The sequence below is a fragment of the Oncorhynchus gorbuscha genome, unplaced genomic scaffold (genome assembly GCF_021184085.1).
Source record: "Oncorhynchus gorbuscha isolate QuinsamMale2020 ecotype Even-year unplaced genomic scaffold, OgorEven_v1.0 Un_scaffold_387, whole genome shotgun sequence".
Lineage (NCBI taxonomy): Eukaryota > Metazoa > Chordata > Actinopteri > Salmoniformes > Salmonidae > Oncorhynchus > Oncorhynchus gorbuscha.
This window is the reverse complement of record NW_025745234.1, coordinates 781530-799029: the sequence shown is the minus strand read 5'-3', so window position 1 is coordinate 799029 and position 17500 is coordinate 781530. Positions and strand designations below refer to the sequence as shown.

At 50.8% G+C, this 17500-nt stretch overlaps 1 protein-coding gene across 1 annotated transcript in view; it reads right to left on the bottom strand.

Annotated features, from left to right (window-relative positions):
- LOC124018066 (trichohyalin-like) overlaps positions 1–17500 on the bottom strand; it is a 37537-nt gene that overhangs the window by 15432 nt on the left and 4605 nt on the right. Inside the window, exons 2-8 of the mRNA XM_046333327.1 lie at positions 6035–6121; positions 5637–5852; positions 5164–5340; positions 1669–1804; positions 1174–1316; positions 736–948; positions 157–381 (exon numbers count right to left, since the gene is read on the bottom strand). Of these exons, the coding sequence (XP_046189283.1) occupies positions 157–381; positions 736–948; positions 1174–1316; positions 1669–1804; positions 5164–5340; positions 5637–5852; positions 6035–6121 (1197 nt within the window). The remainder of the gene's footprint in view (positions 1–156; positions 382–735; positions 949–1173; positions 1317–1668; positions 1805–5163; positions 5341–5636; positions 5853–6034; positions 6122–17500) is intronic.

Here is a 17500-nt window from a genome sequence, read left to right as displayed (position 1 = left end):
TAGCTGTCTGTAATGTCTGGTTCTGTCTGGACCCAGTCAGACTAGCTGTCTGTAATGTCTGGTTCTGTCTGGACCCAGTCAGACTAGCTGTCTGTAATGTCTGGTTCTGTCTGGACCCAGTCAGACCAGCTGTCTGTAATGTCCAGTGTGTGTTACCTCTTGGTTTGTCCTCAGTGCTTCCTGGGCGTTGTGGAGCTCAGCTGCATGTTTCCTCATCACCTCTTCTATCGCCTTCTTCACCTGCTCCTTCAATCTTCTCCTTTCCTCGTCCGCCTGCTCCTTCAATCTCCTCCTTTCCTCGTCTGCCTGCTCCTTCAATCTCCTCCTTTCCTCGTCCGCCTGCTCCTTCAATCTCTTCTTCTCCCGGTTCAGACTCTCTCTCTGCTCCTCTACGAGCCCCGTGTTTCCTTCCATCTGTGTTGTCACTCTTCCTTTCACCTCTTCTCTCTCTTTCTGCAGTCGGTCTCTCTCTTCTTCTCTCTCTTTCTGCAGTCTGTCTCTCTCTTCTTCTCTCTCTTTCTGCAGTCTGTCTCTCTCTTCTTCTCCCTCTTTCTGCAGTCTGTCTCTCTCTTCTCTCTCTTTCTGCAGGCGTTCTCTCTCTTCTCCCTCTTTCTGCAGTCTGTCTCTCTCTTCTTCTCTCTCTTTCTGCAGGCGTTCTCTCTCTTCTTCTCTCTCTTTCTGCAGTCTGTCTCTCTCTTCCTCCATCTCTTTCTGCAGGCGTTCTCTCTCTTCTTCTCTCTCTTTCTGCAGTCTGTCTCTCTCTTCTTCTATCTCATTCTGCAGGCGTTCTCTCTCTTCTTCTCTCTCTTTCTGCAGTCTGTCTTTCTCTTCCTCCATCTCTTTCTGCATTTGTTCCTTTTCCACCTCTGCGTGTTTCCGTTCTCTCCGGAGTTCCTCTGACTGAGCCCTCACCATCTCAGAACGCAGACTAGCCAGGGCCTCCGCATGCTGGACACACACACACAGACAGACACACACACACGGTCAGAATGTTGTAACATTACAGGAATTCATTCAAAGTTGGTGTGTGTGTGTGTGTGTGTGTGTGTGTGTGTGTGTGTGTGTGTGTGTGTGTGTGTGTGTGTGTGTGTGTGTGTGTGTGTGTGTGTGTGTGTGTGTGTGTGTGTGTGTGTGTGTGTGTGTGTGTGTGTGTGTGTGTGTGTGTGTGTCTACCTGTCTAGCGTAGTCGTTGTTTCTCCCACTGCTCTGCAACTCCAGCTCTCTGTTCCTGCTCTGCAGTTTGTTCACCTGACCTTTCAACTCCTCCACGTTCACACACACACACCCCTCACACACACCACGACTCAGCAGCTCCTCTGACACACACACAGACACACACACACACACGGAATGCACAAATACAGACGTACACGTTACATTTTAAACTCCTTTATTGAATGGTTGATTGATTTATCGATTAATGGATTGGTTGAGTGATTGGTGTATTAATTGTTTGATTGATTGAATAATTGATTAATTGGTTGATTGATTCATTGATTGTTTTATGAATGTATTTATGTAATCATTGATTAATTAATTGAATAATTGATTCATTGATTGTTTTATAATTTATTTACGTATTAATTGATTGATTGATTCTTAGTTTTATTAATGTATTTTTGCATTAATGTATTAATTGATTAATTGCTTGATTGGTTGATTGATTACCTGATTTGCTCTGCAGCTCCTCCTCCTGCAGCAGTAGTCTCTCTTTGGCCACGACTAACTCCTCCCATGCCCTCTTAGCCCCACCCTCTGCCCCCGAGACACGCCTCCTCCCCGACTCCAACTCCTCCTCCAGGTCCTAGAGAGAGAGAGATGGTAGGAAGTAGAGGGTGAGGTTCACACAGGGAAACAGGAAGTAGAGGGTGAGCTTCACACAGGGAAACAGGAAGTAGAGGGTGAGGTTCACACAGGGAAACAGGAAGTAGAGGGTGAGGTTCACACAGGGAAACAGGAAGTAGAGAGTGAGGTTCACACAGGGAAACAGGAAGTAGAGGGTGAGGTTCACACAGGGAAACAGGAAGTAGAGGGTGAGCTTCACACAGGGAAACAGGGAGTAGAGGGTGAGCTTCACAGAGGGAAACAGGAAGTAGAGGTGAGGTTCACACAGGGAAACAGGAAGTAGAGGGTGAGGTTCACACAGGGAAACAGGAAGTAGAGGGTGAGGTTCACACAGGGAAACAGGAAGTAGAGGGTGAGCTTCACACAGAGAAACAGGAAGTAGAGGGTGAGCTTCACACAGGGAAACAGGAAGTAGAGGGTGAGCTTCACACGGGGAAACCGGAAGTAGAGGGTGAGCTTCACACAGGGAAACAGGAAGTAGAGGGTGAGCTTCACACAGGGAAACAGGAAGTAGAGGGTGAGCTTCACACAGGGAAACAGGAAGTAGAGGGTGAGCTTCACACAGGGAAACAGGAAGTAGAGGATGAGTTTCACACAGGGAAACAGGAAGTAGAGGGTGAGCTTCACATAGGGAAACAGGAAGTAGAGGGTGAGCTTTAGAGGGTGAGGTTCACACAGGGAAACAGGAAGTAGAGGGTGAGCTTCACACAGGGAAACAGGAAGTAGAGGGTGAGCTTCACACAGGGAAACAGGAAGTAGAGGGTGAGCTTCACACAGGGAAACAGGAAGTAGAGGGTGAGGTTCACACAGGGAAACAGGAAGTCGAGGGTGAGGTTCACACAGGGAAACAGGAAGTAGAGGGTGAGGTTGTTGGAGAATAATCAGAATTAGTTGGTAACATAGGTAAGATGTTTTATATTCATCATATGTTTGTAAGTTACTTCTCATCAGAATGTGTTTGTATAATACTGTATCTGTTCTCTGTCAAGACTAAGTTGTTTGGGCCGGAGAGAGGGGACAGGTCAAGCGTGTATCTCTTGGCTCCACAATGTCTGTGTGCCAGTCAGTGTGTCTCTGTGATCTTGTCAAGATAGGATGGATTTGATATATGGCTGTTGATATGGAGGATTGGTTTAGGATCTGAGTTTGAGAAAAGCACATAGTTTAGGAGACAAAGCTGAACGATAAATTATGGCCAATGCTGTCTGACTATGTGTGTCTTTGCTATAAAGGATCTCAGTTGCAATGTGTGAGGGACTCTCAGAGAATTCATTGATAGACACTGAATTGATCTGAGAGTCACAGGGTTGTGATAGAGCTCATATAATTAAAACATGGACTTTGAGATAACTAACTCTGAGTTGTGTGTGGTTTGCTCTCGTGATTTGGTAAATAGAGGAAATTTCCACGACAAGGTTCACACAGGGAAACAGGAAGTAGCAGGGCTAGAAGGACGGATACACAGGAAACTATGTGACAGAGTCACTGACTATATAAAGACTAGGATTCTATCTCTATTAGGGTTAGGGGTTAGGTTTAGAGTTAGGGTTAGGGTTCGGGTTTAGGTTTAGAGTTTGGGTTTAGAGTTAGGGTTCGGGTTTAGTGTTAGGGTTCGGGTTTAGGTTTAGAGTTAGGGTTAGGGTTCAGGTTTAGAGTTAGGGTTAGGGTTAGGGTTTAGGTTTAGGGTTAGGGGTTAGGGGTGTGGTTTAGAGTTAGGGGTTAGGTTTATGTTTCGTTTTAGGGTTAGGATTACGGGTCAGGGAATAAATGTTTTTGTTCCCCAAAATAAAACCACAGTGTGAGTACCTGTATTCTGTCCTGTTAGGGTGAGTACCTGTATTCTGTCCTGTTAGGGTGAGTACCTGTATTCTGTCCTGTTAGGGTGAGTACCTGTATTCTGTCCTGTTAGGGTGAGTACCTGTATTCTGTCCTGTTAGGGTGAGTACCTGTATTCTGTCCTGTTAGGGTGAGTACCTGTATTCTGTCCTGTTAGGGTGAGTACCTGTATTCTGTCCTGTTAGGGTGAGTACCTGTATTCTGTCCTGTTAGGGGGATTACCTGTATTCTGTCCTGTTAGGGTGAGTACCTGTATTCTGTCCTGTTAGGGTGAGTACCTGTATTCTGTCCTGTTAGGGTGAGTATCTGTATTCTGTCCTGTTAGGGGGAGTACCTGTATTCTGTCCTGTTAGGGTGAGTACCTGTATTCTGTCCTGTTAGGGGGAGTACCTGTATTCTGTCCTGTTAGGGTGAGTACCTGTATTCTGTCCTGTTAGGGTGAGTACCTGTATTCTGTCCTGTTAGGGTGAGTACCTGTATTCTGTCCTGTTAGGGTGAGTACCTGTATTCTGTCCTGTTAGGGTGAGTACCTGTATTCTGTCCTGTTAGGGTGAGTACCTCTATTCTGTCCTGTTAGGGTGAGTACCTCTATTCTGTCCTGTTAGGGTGAGTACCTGTATTCTGTATTCTGTCCTGTTAGGGGGAGTACCTGTATTCTGTCCTGTTAGGGTGAGTACCTGTATTCTGTATTCTGTCCAGTTAGGGTGAGTACCTGTATTCTGTCCTGTTAGAGTGAGTACCTGTATTCTGTCCTGTTAGGGTGAGTACCTGTATTCTGTCCTGTTAGGGTGAGTACCTGTATTCTGTCCTGTTAGGGTGAGTACCTGTATTCTGTCCTGTTAGGGTGAGTACCTGTATTCTGTCCTGTTAGGGTGAGTACCTGTATTCTGTCCTGTTAGGGTGAGTACCTGTATTCTGTCCTGTTAGGGTGAGTACCTGTATTCTGTCCTGTTAGGGTGAGTACCTGTATTCTGTCCTGTTAGGGTGAGTACCTGTATTCTGTCCTGTTAGGGTGAGTACCTGTATTCTGTCCTGTTAGGGTGAGTACCTGTATTCTGTCCTGTTAGGGTGAGTACCTGTATTCTGTCCTGTTAGGGTGAGTACCTGTATTCTGTCCTGTTAGGGTGAGTACCTGTATTCTGTCCTGTTAGGGTGAGTACCTGTATTCTGTCCTGTTAGGGTGAGTACCTGTATTCTGTCCTGTTAGGGTGAGTACCTGTATTCTGTCCTGTTAGGGTGAGTACCTGTATTCTGTCCTGTTAGGGTGAGTACCTGTATTCTGTCCTGTTAGGGTGAGTACCTGTATTCTGTCCTGTTAGGGTGAGTACCTGTATTCTGTCCTGTTAGGGTGAGTACCTGTATTCTGTCCTGTTAGAGTGAGTACCTGTATTCTATCCTGTTAGGGTGAGTACCTGTATTCTATCCTGTTAGGGTGAGTACCTGTATGTGAGTACCTGTATTCTGTCCTGTTAGGGTGAGTACCTGTATTCTGTCTTGTAGTTTGGCAGCGTGTCTCTTGCTCTCGTTGAGTCGCTGCAGACTGCCCTCCATCTCTCCCTCCGCCTTCCTCACTCTCTCTCTCAGTACTGTACTCATCCCTCTCTTCTCCTCCTCCTCTCTCTGCTCCCACTGCCGTCTCTCCTCCCTGCGCGCCTCCTCCATGCTCCTCTTCAACTCCTCCTTCTCCTCTGTCACCTCCTTCATCCTCGTCTCCCACTTCTCCCTCTCCTCTCTCACTGCTCTCTCCCTCTCCCACTCCTCCCTCTCCTCTCTCTCTGCTCTCTCCCTCTCCCACTTCTCCCTCTCCTCTCTCCCTGCTCTCTCTCTCTCTTCCTCCGCTCGCTCCTTCCCTTTCCTCAGAGTCTTCACCTCCTCCGAGAGGAGTCTCATTCTCTCCGTCTCCTCCTCCTTCCCTTTCCCTCGCTCCTCTTCTCCTTTCCTCCGTAGTTCATCACATTGAACCCCCAGGCACTGCGCAGCCTCCCAGCCGTCTCCAGCTCTCTCCCCAGTCGGAGACTCTCGTCGTGGGCCGTGTTGAGTTGGGCCTGGGTCTCCTGTCTCTCCAGCCCCAGAGCCTGGAGCTTTTCCTCATAGTCCCTCCTTAGCTCTGCCTCTACCCCACGATCCCTCTCCTCCGCCTGGACACGGTAGCTCTCAAAGTCTACCTGAACCTGGAGGAGTAGAGACACACAGAGTTAATTAAGCTGTGGTGATCCACACTGGAACAGACTGGGTAACAGACGAACATGTTGGACGGACAGACGGGGTACCTGAGCTAGAGTTTCCTGCAGCTCTGAGAGGCGTGTCCTAAGCACTACCGACTCCTCCCCTCGGTACACGTCCCCGTGGTAACCCGCCTCAGCTCTTCCTGGTGGGCGTGGCTGACAGCCTGAAGGGCCGCCTCCTGCTCTTCGTTCTTAGTGTTCAGAGAATAGATCACCTGACGTTTTGATTAAAAGAGGGAGGACGGAGGTGAGACGAGAGGAAAGAGATTCATGTTCAGATTGATATCTATCGATATGTATTGAGTTGATCAATCAGTAGCCATGTTTTAAATCACACATTACGAGAGGTCATTCAGGATGTAAACAGTATATTTTTTTTACCTTTATTTAACCAGGCAAGTCAGTTAAGAACAAATTCTTATTTTCAATGACGGCCTGGGAACAGCGGGTTAACTGCCTGTTCAGGGGCAGAACGACAGATTTGTACCTTGTCAGCTCGGGGGTTTGAACTTGCAACCTTCCGGTTACTAGTTCAACACTCTAACCACTAGGGTACCCTGCCGCCTCTACACTCTAACCACTAGGGTACCCTGCCTCCTCTACACTCTAACCACTAGGCTACCTGCCTCCTCTACACTCTAACCACTAGACTACCTACCTCCTCTACACTCTAACCACTAGGGTACCCTGCCTCCTCTACACTCTAACCACTAGGGTACCCTGCCGCCTCTACACTCTAACCACTAGGCTACCTGCCTCCTCTACACTCTAACCACTAGACTACCTACCTCCTCTACACTCTAACCACTAGGGTACCCTGCCTCCTCTACACTCTAACCACTAGGGTACCCTGCCGCCCCAGCTACAGTGTCTCTGTGTATGTTACTACTCCAACCACTAGACTACCCTGTGTGTGTGTCTGTGTGTGTGTGTGTCTCTGTGTGTGTGTGTGTGTGTGTGTGTGTGTGTGTGTGTGTGTGTGTGTGTGTGTGTGTGTGTGTGTGTGTGTGTGTCTCTGTGTGTTTGTGTGTGTGTGTGTGTGTGTGTGTCTCTGTGTGTGTGTGTGTGTCTCTGTGTGTGTGTGTGTGTGTCTCTGTGTGTGTGTCTGTGTGTGTCTGTGTCTGTGTGTGTGGGTGTGTGTGTGTATGTGTCTGTCTGTCTGTGTGTATGTATGTGTGTGTGTGTGTGTGTGTGTGTGTGTGTGTGTGTGTGTGTGTGTGTGTGTGTGTGTGTGTGTGTGTGTGTGTGTGTGTGTGTGTGTGTGTGTGTGTGTGTGTGTGTGTACAACCGAGGAGGGTTTTATGGTGACTCCTCTCTGTCTGCACGGCTGGTACAGCTGTTAGACATTCCCTGCATATCAGCCCCCCCCCCACCACCCAGCCTAGACGCTATTACCCAAGAGGCTTTAGTGAAGCCCTACCGCCCAGCCTAGACGCTATTACCCAAGAGGCTTTAGTGAAGCCCTACCGCCCAGCCTAGACGCTATTACCCAAGAGGCTTTAGTGAAGCCCTACCGCCCAGCCTAGACGCTATTACCCAAGAGGCTTTAGTGAAGCCCTACCGCCCAGCCTAGACGCTATTACCCAAGAGGCTTTAGTGAAGCCCTACCACCCAGCCTAGACGCTATTACCCAAGAGGCTTTAGTGAAGCCCTACCACCTAGCCTAGACGCTATTACCCAAGAGGCTTTAGTGAAGCCCCACCACCCGGCCTAGACGCTATTACCCAAGAGGCTTTAGTGAAGCACTACCACCCAGCCTAGACGCTATTACCCAAGAGGCTTTAGTGAGGCCCTACCATCCAGCCTGGACGCTATTACCCAAGAGGCTTTAGTGAAGCCCTACCACCTAGCCTAGACGCTATTACCCAAGAGGCTTTAGTGAAGCCCTACCACCCAGCCTAGACGCTATTACCCAAGAGGCTTTAGTGAAGCCCTACCGCCCAGCCTAGACGCTATTACCCAAGAGGCTTTAGTGAAGCCCTACCACCCAGCCGAGACGCTATTACCCAAGAGGCTTTAGTGAGGCCCTACCACCCAGCCGAGACGCTATTACCCAAGAGGCTTTAGTGAAGCCCTACCACCCAGCCGAGACGCTATTACCCAAGAGGCTTTAGTGAAGCCCTACCACCCAGCCTAGACGCTATTACCCAAGAGGCTTTAGTGAAGCCCTACCACCCAGCCGAGACGCTATTACCCAAGAGGCTTTAGTGAAGCCCTACCACCCAGCCGAGACGCTATTACCCAAGAGGCTTTAGTGAAGCCCTACCGCCCAGCCTAGACGCTATTACCCAAGAGGCTTTAGTGAAGCCCTACCGCCCAGCCTAGACGCTATTACCCAAGAGGCTTTAGTGAAGCCCTACCGCCCAGCCTAGACGCTATTACCCAAGAGGCTTTAGTGAAGCCCTACCGCCCAGCCTAGACGCTATTACCCAAGAGGCTTTAGTGAAGCCCTACCGCCCAGCCTAGACGCTATTACCCAAGAGGCTTTAGTGAAGCCCTACCACCTAGCCTAGACGCTATTACCCAAGAGGCTTTAGTGAAGCCCCACCACCCGGCCTAGACGCTATTACCCAAGAGGCTTTAGTGAAGCCCTACCACCCAGCCTAGACGCTATTACCCAAGAGGCTTTAGTGAGGCCCTACCATCCAGCCTGGACGCTATTACCCAAGAGGCTTTAGTGAAGCCCTACCACCTAGCCTAGACGCTATTACCCAAGAGGCTTTAGTGAAGCCCTACCACCCAGCCTAGACGCTATTACCCAAGAGGCTTTAGTGAAGCCCTACCGCCCAGCCTAGACGCTATTACCCAAGAGGCTTTAGTGAAGCCCTACCACCCAGCCGAGACGCTATTACCCAAGAGGCTTTAGTGAGGCCCTACCACCCAGCCGAGACGCTATTACCCAAGAGGCTTTAGTGAAGCCCTACCACCCAGCCGAGACGCTATTACCCAAGAGGCTTTAGTGAAGCCCTACCACCCAGCCTAGACGCTATTACCCAAGAGGCTTTAGTGAAGCCCTACCACCCAGCCGAGACGCTATTACCCAAGAGGCTTTAGTGAAGCCCTACCACCCAGCCGAGACGCTATTACCCAAGAGGCTTTAGTGAAGCCCTACCACCCAGCCTATACGCTATTACCCAAGAGGCTTTAGTGAAGCCCTACCACCCAGCCTAGACGCTATTACCCAAGAGGCTTTAGTGAAGCCCTACCACCCAGCCTAGACGCTATTACCCAAGAGGCTTTAGTGAAGCCCTACCACCTAGCCTAGACGCTATTACCCAAGAGGCTTTAGTGAAGCCCCACCACCCGGCCTAGACGCTATTACCCAAGAGGCTTTAGTGAAGCCCTACCACCCAGCCTAGACGCTATTACCCAAGAGGCTTTAGTGAGGCCCTACCATCCAGCCTGGACGCTATTACCCAAGAGGCTTTAGTGAAGCCCTACCACCTAGCCTAGACGCTATTACCCAAGAGGCTTTAGTGAAGCCCTACCACCCAGCCTAGACGCTATTACCCAAGAGGCTTTAGTGAAGCCCTACCGCCCAGCCTAGACGCTATTACCCAAGAGGCTTTAGTGAAGCCCTACCACCCAGCCGAGACGCTATTACCCAAGAGGCTTTAGTGAGGCCCTACCACCCAGCCGAGACGCTATTACCCAAGAGGCTTTAGTGAAGCCCTACCACCCAGCCGAGACGCTATTACCCAAGAGGCTTTAGTGAAGCCCTACCACCCAGCCTAGACGCTATTACCCAAGAGGCTTTAGTGAAGCCCTACCACCCAGCCGAGACGCTATTACCCAAGAGGCTTTAGTGAAGCCCTACCACCCAGCCGAGACGCTATTACCCAAGAGGCTTTAGTGAAGCCCTACCACCCAGCCTAGACGCTATTACCCAAGAGGCTTTAGTGAAGCCCTACCACCCAGCCGAGACGCTATTACCCAAGAGGCTTTAGTGAAGCCCTACCGCCCAGCCTAGACGCTATTACCCAAGAGGCTTTAGTGAAGCCCTACCGCCCAGCCTAGACGCTATTACCCAAGAGGCTTTAGTGAAGCCCTACCGCCCAGCCTAGACGCTATTACCCAAGAGGCTTTAGTGAAGCCCTACCGCCCAGCCTAGACGCTATTACCCAAGAGGCTTTAGTGAAGCCCTACCACCCAGCCTAGACGCTATTACCCAAGAGGCTTTAGTGAAGCCCTACCACCTAGCCTAGACGCTATTACCCAAGAGGCTTTAGTGAAGCCCCACCACCCGGCCTAGACGCTATTACCCAAGAGGCTTTAGTGAAGCCCTACCACCCAGCCTAGACGCTATTACCCAAGAGGCTTTAGTGAGGCCCTACCATCCAGCCTGGACGCTATTACCCAAGAGGCTTTAGTGAAGCCCTACCACCTAGCCTAGACGCTATTACCCAAGAGGCTTTAGTGAAGCCCTACCACCCAGCCTAGACGCTATTACCCAAGAGGCTTTAGTGAAGCCCTACCGCCCAGCCTAGACGCTATTACCCAAGAGGCTTTAGTGAAGCCCTACCACCCAGCCGAGACGCTATTACCCAAGAGGCTTTAGTGAGGCCCTACCACCCAGCCGAGACGCTATTACCCAAGAGGCTTTAGTGAAGCCCTACCACCCAGCCGAGACGCTATTACCCAAGAGGCTTTAGTGAAGCCCTACCACCCAGCCTAGACGCTATTACCCAAGAGGCTTTAGTGAAGCCCTACCACCCAGCCGAGACGCTATTACCCAAGAGGCTTTAGTGAAGCCCTACCACCCAGCCGAGACGCTATTACCCAAGAGGCTTTAGTGAAGCCCTACCACCCAGCCTATACGCTATTACCCAAGAGGCTTTAGTGAAGCCCTTACCACCCAGCCTAGACGCTATTACCCAAGAGGCTTTAGTGAAGCCCTACCACCCAGCCTAGACGCTATTACCCAAGAGGCTTTAGTGAAGCCCTACCACCTAGCCTAGACGCTATTACCCAAGAGGCTTTAGTGAAGCCCCACCACCCGGCCTAGACGCTATTACCCAAGAGGCTTTAGTGAAGCCCTACCACCCAGCCTAGACGCTATTACCCAAGAGGCTTTAGTGAGGCCCTACCATCCAGCCTGGACGCTATTACCCAAGAGGCTTTAGTGAAGCCCTACCACCTAGCCTAGACGCTATTACCCAAGAGGCTTTAGTGAAGCCCTCCCACCCAGCCTAGACGCTATTACCCAAGAGGCTTTAGTGAAGCCCTACCGCCCAGCCTAGACGCTATTACCCAAGAGGCTTTAGTGAAGCCCTACCACCCAGCCGAGACGCTATTACCCAAGAGGCTTTAGTGAGGCCCTACCACCCAGCCGAGACGCTATTACCCAAGAGGCTTTAGTGAAGCCCTACCACCCAGCCGAGACGCTATTACCCAAGAGGCTTTAGTGAAGCCCTACCACCCAGCCTAGACGCTATTACCCAAGAGGCTTTAGTGAAGCCCTACCACCCAGCCGAGACGCTATTACCCAAGAGGCTTTAGTGAAGCCCTACCACCCAGCCGAGACGCTATTACCCAAGAGGCTTTAGTGAAGCCCTACCACCCAGCCTAGACGCTATTACCCAAGAGGCTTTAGTGAAGCCCTACCACCCAGCCTAGACGCTATTACCCAAGAGGCTTTAGTGAAGCCCTACCACCCAGCCTAGACGCTATTACCCAAGAGGCTTTAGTGAAGCCCTTACCACCCAGCCTAGACGCTATTACCCAAGAGGCTTTAGTGAAGCCCCACCACCCAGCCTAGACGCTATTACCCAAGAGGCTTTAGTGAAGCCCTACCACCCAGCCTAGACGCTATTACCCAAGAGGCTTTAGTGAAGCCCTTACCACCCAGCCTAGACGCTATTACCCAAGAGGCTTTAGTGAAGCCCCACCACCCAGCCTAGACGCTATTACCCAAGAGGCTTTAGTGAAGCCCTTACCACCCAGCCTGGACGCTATTACCCAAGAGGCTTTAGTGAAGCCCTACCGCCCAGCCTAGACGCTATTACCCAAGAGGCTTTAGTGAAGCCCTACCGCCCAGCCTAGACGCTATTACCCAAGAGGCTTTAGTGAAGCCCTACCGCCCAGCCTAGACGCTATTACCCAAGAGGCTTTAGTGAAGCCCTACCACCCAGCCGAGACGCTATTACCCAAGAGGCTTTAGTGAGGCCCTACCACCCAGCCGAGACGCTATTACCCAAGAGGCTTTAGTGAAGCCCTACCACCCAGCCGAGACGCTATTACCCAAGAGGCTTTAGTGAAGCCCTACCACCCAGCCTAGACGCTATTACCCAAGAGGCTTTAGTGAAGCCCTACCACCCAGCCGAGACGCTATTACCCAAGAGGCTTTAGTGAAGCCCTACCACCCAGCCGAGACGCTATTACCCAAGAGGCTTTAGTGAAGCCCTACCACCCAGCCTAGACGCTATTACCCAAGAGGCTTTAGTGAAGCCCTACCACCCAGCCTAGACGCTATTACCCAAGAGGCTTTAGTGAAGCCCTACCACCCAGCCTAGACGCTATTACCCAAGAGGCTTTAGTGAAGCCCTTACCACCCAGCCTAGACGCTATTACCCAAGAGGCTTTAGTGAAGCCCCACCACCCAGCCTAGACGCTATTACCCAAGAGGCTTTAGTGAAGCCCTACCACCCAGCCTAGACGCTATTACCCAAGAGGCTTTAGTGAAGCCCTTACCACCCAGCCTAGACGCTATTACCCAAGAGGCTTTAGTGAAGCCCCACCACCCAGCCTAGACGCTATTACCCAAGAGGCTTTAGTGAAGCCCTTACCACCCAGCCTGGACGCTATTACCCAAGAGGCTTTAGTGAAGCCCTACCGCCCAGCCTAGACGCTATTACCCAAGAGGCTTTAGTGAAGCCCTACCACCCAGCCTAGACGCTATTACCCAAGAGGCTTTAGTGAGGCCCTACCATCCAGCCTGGACGCTATTACCCAAGAGGCTTTAGTGAAGCCCTACCACCCAGCCTAGACGCTATTACCCAAGAGGCTTTAGTGAGGCCCTACCATCCAGCCTGGACGCTATTACCCAAGAGGCTTTAGTGAAGCCCTACCACCTAGCCTAGACGCTATTACCCAAGAGGCTTTAGTGAAGCCCTACCACCCAGCCTAGACGCTATTACCCAAGAGGCTTTAGTGAAGCCCTACCGCCCAGCCTAGATGCTATTACCCAAGAGGCTTTAGTGAAGCCCTACCACCCAGCCGAGACGCTATTACCCAAGAGGCTTTAGTGAGGCCCTACCACCCAGCCGAGACGCTATTACCCAAGAGGCTTTAGTGAAGCCCTACCACCCAGCCGAGACGCTATTACCCAAGAGGCTTTAGTGAAGCCCTACCACCCAGCCTAGACGCTATTACCCAAGAGGCTTTAGTGAAGCCCTACCACCCAGCCGAGACGCTATTACCCAAGAGGCTTTAGTGAAGCCCTACCACCCAGCCGAGACGCTATTACCCAAGAGGCTTTAGTGAAGCCCTACCACCCAGCCTAGACGCTATTACCCAAGAGGCTTTAGTGAAGCCCTACCACCCAGCCTAGACGCTATTACCCAAGAGGCTTTAGTGAAGCCCTACCACCCAGCCTAGACGCTATTACCCAAGAGGCTTTAGTGAAGCCCTACCACCTAGCCTAGACGCTATTACCCAAGAGGCTTTAGTGAAGCCCCAGCACCACCCGGCCTAGACGCTATTACCCAAGAGGCTTTAGTGAAGCCCTACCACCCAGCCTAGACGCTATTACCCAAGAGGCTTTAGTGAGGCCCTACCATCCAGCCTGGACGCTATTACCCAAGAGGCTTTAGTGAAGCCCTACCACCTAGCCTAGACGCTATTACCCAAGAGGCTTTAGTGAAGCCCTACCACCCAGCCTAGACGCTATTACCCAAGAGGCTTTAGTGAAGCCCTACCGCCCAGCCTAGACGCTTTACCCAAGAGGCTTTAGTGAAGCCCTACCACCCAGCCGAGACGCTATTACCCAAGAGGCTTTAGTGAGGCCCTACCACCCAGCCGAGACGCTATTACCCAAGAGGCTTTAGTGAAGCCCTACCGCCCAGCCTAGACGCTATTACCCAAGAGGCTTTAGTGAAGCCCTACCGCCCAGCCGAGACGCTATTACCCAAGAGGCTTTAGTGAGGCCCTACCACCCAGCCGAGACGCTATTACCCAAGAGGCTTTAGTGAAGCCCTACCACCCAGCCGAGACGCTATTACCCAAGAGGCTTTAGTGAAGCCCTACCACCCAGCCTAGACGCTATTACCCAAGAGGCTTTAGTGAAGCCCTACCACCCAGCCGAGACGCTATTACCCAAGAGGCTTTAGTGAAGCCCTACCACCCAGCCGAGACGCTAGAGGCTTTAGTGAAGCCCTACCACCCAGCCTAGACGCTATTACCCAAGAGGCTTTAGTGAAGCCCTACCACCCAGCCTAGACGCTATTACCCAAGAGGCTTTAGTGAAGCCCTACCACCCAGCCTAGACGCTATTACCCAAGAGGCTTTAGTGAAGCCCTTACCACCCAGCCTAGACGCTATTACCCAAGAGGCTTTAGTGAAGCCCCACCACCCAGCCTAGACGCTATTACCCAAGAGGCTTTAGTGAAGCCCTTAGACGCTAACCCAAGAGGCTTTAGTTTACCACCCAGCCTAGACGCTATTACCCAAGAGGCTTTAGTGAAGCCCCACCACCCAGCCTAGACGCTATTACCCAAGAGGCTTTAGTGAAGCCCTTACCACCCAGCCTAGACGCTATTACCCAAGAGGCTTTAGTGAAGCCCTACCGCCCAGCCTAGACGCTATTACCCAAGAGGCTTTAGTGAAGCCCTACCACCCAGCCTAGACGCTATTACCCAAGAGGCTTTAGTGAGGCCCTACCATCCAGCCTGGACGCTATTACCCAAGCCTAGAAGCCCTACCACCCAGCCTTATTACCCAAGAGGCTTTAGTGAGGCCCTACCATCCAGCCTGGACGCTATTACCCAAGAGGCCCAGCCTAGACGCTATTACCCAAGAGGCTTTAGTGAAGCCCTACCACCCAGCCTAGACGCTATTACCCAAGAGGCTTTAGTGAAGCCCTACCGCCCAGCCTAGATGCTATTACCCAAGAGGCTTTAGTGAAGCCCTACCACCCAGCCGAGACGCTATTACCCAAGAGGCTTTAGTGAGGCCCTACCACCCAGCCGAGACGCTATTACCCAAGAGGCTTTAGTGAAGCCCTACCACCCAGCCGAGACGCTATTACCCAAGAGGCTTTAGTGAAGCCCTACCACCCAGCCTAGACGCTATTACCCAAGAGGCTTTAGTGAAGCCCTACCACCCAGCCGAGACGCTATTACCCAAGAGGCTTTAGTGAAGCCCTACCACCCAGCCGAGACGCTAGAGGCTTTAGTGAAGCCCTACCACCCAGCCTAGACGCTTTACCCAAGAGGCTTTAGTGAAGCCCTACCACCCAGCCTTATTACCCAAGAGGCTTTAGTGAAGCCCTACCACCCAGCCTAGACGCTATTACCCAAGAGGCTTTAGTGAAGCCCTACCACCTAGCCTAGACGCTATTACCCAAGAGGCTTTAGTGAAGCCCCACCACCCGGCCTAGACGCTATTACCCAAGAGGCTTTAGTGAAGCCCTACCACCCAGCCTAGACGCTATTACCCAAGAGGCTTTAGTGAGGCCCTACCATCCAGCCTGGACGCTATTACCCAAGAGGCTTTAGTGAAGCCCTACCACCTAGCCTAGACGCTATTACCCAAGAGGCTTTAGTGAAGCCCTACCACCCAGCCTAGACGCTATTACCCAAGAGGCTTTAGTGAAGCCCTACCGCCCAGCCTAGACGCTTTACCCAAGAGGCTTTAGTGAAGCCCTACCACCCAGCCGAGACGCTATTACCCAAGAGGCTTTAGTGAGGCCCTACCACCCAGCCGAGACGCTATTACCCAAGAGGCTTTAGTGAAGCCCTACCACCCAGCCGAGACGCTATTACCCAAGAGGCTTTAGTGAAGCCCTACCACCCAGCCTAGACGCTATTACCCAAGAGGCTTTAGTGAAGCCCTACCACCCAGCCGAGACGCTATTACCCAAGAGGCTTTAGTGAAGCCCTACCACCCAGCCGAGACGCTATTACCCAAGAGGCTTTAGTGAAGCCCTACCACCCAGCCTAGACGCTATTACCCAAGAGGCTTTAGTGAAGCCCTACCACCCAGCCTAGACGCTATTACCCAAGAGGCTTTAGTGAAGCCCTACCACCCAGCCTAGACGCTATTACCCAAGAGGCTTTAGTGAAGCCCTTACCACCCAGCCTAGACGCTATTACCCAAGAGGCTTTAGTGAAGCCCCACCACCCAGCCTAGACGCTATTACCCAAGAGGCTTTAGTGAAGCCCTACCACCCAGCCTAGACGCTATTACCCAAGAGGCTTTAGTGAAGCCCTTACCACCCAGCCTAGACGCTATTACCCAAGAGGCTTTAGTGAAGCCCCACCACCCAGCCTAGACGCTATTACCCAAGAGGCTTTAGTGAAGCCCTTACCACCCAGCCTGGACGCTATTACCCAAGAGGCTTTAGTGAAGCCCTACCGCCCAGCCTAGACGCTATTACCCAAGAGGCTTTAGTGAAGCCCTACCACCCAGCCTAGACGCTATTACCCAAGAGGCTTTAGTGAGGCCCTACCATCCAGCCTGGACGCTATTACCCAAGAGGCTTTAGTGAAGCCCTACCACCCAGCCTAGACGCTATTACCCAAGAGGCTTTAGTGAAGCCCTACCACCCAGCCTAGACGCTATTACCCGAAAACTAACATCCACTAACATGGACCCAAATACCATCTGTAGTATTAGGCCAACCTACCAGGCTCTCTGTCCTCTGTCCTTAATCAGTAGTTTAATCAGTAGTTTAACCATTAGTTTAACCAGTAGTTTAATCATCAGTTTAACCAGTAGTTTAACCAGTAGTTTAACCAGTAGTTTAATCAGTAGTTTAACCAGTAGTTTAACCAGTAGTTTAACCAGTAGTTTAACCAGGTGTGTGTAAGGTACTGGAGGAGTAGTTTAACCAGTAGTTTAACCAGTAGTTTAACCAGGTGTGTGTAGGGTACTGGAGGAGTAGTTTAATCAGTAGTTTAATCAGTAGTTTAACCAGTAGTTTAATCAGTAGTTTAACCAGTAGTTTAACCAGTAGTTTAACCAGTCGTTTAACCAGTAGTTTAATCAGTAGTTTAACCAGTAGTTTAACCAGTAGTGTAACCAGTAGTTTAATCAGTAGTTTAATCAGTAGTTTAACCAGTAGTTTAACCAGTAGTTTAATCAGTAGTTTAACCAGTAGTTTAACCAGTAGTTTAATCAGTAGTTTAATCAGTAGTTTAATCAGTAGTTTAACCAGTAGTTTAACCAGTAGTTTAACCAGTAGTTTAACCAGTGGTTTAATCAGTAGTTTAATCAGTAGTTTAATCAGTAGTTTAATCAGTAGTTTAACCAGTAGTTTAATCAGTAGTTTAACCAGTAGTTTAACCAGTAGTTTAACCAGGTGTGTGTAGGGTACTGGAGGAGTAGTTTAACCAGTAGTTTAACCAGTAGTTTAACCAGTAGTTTAACCAGTAGTG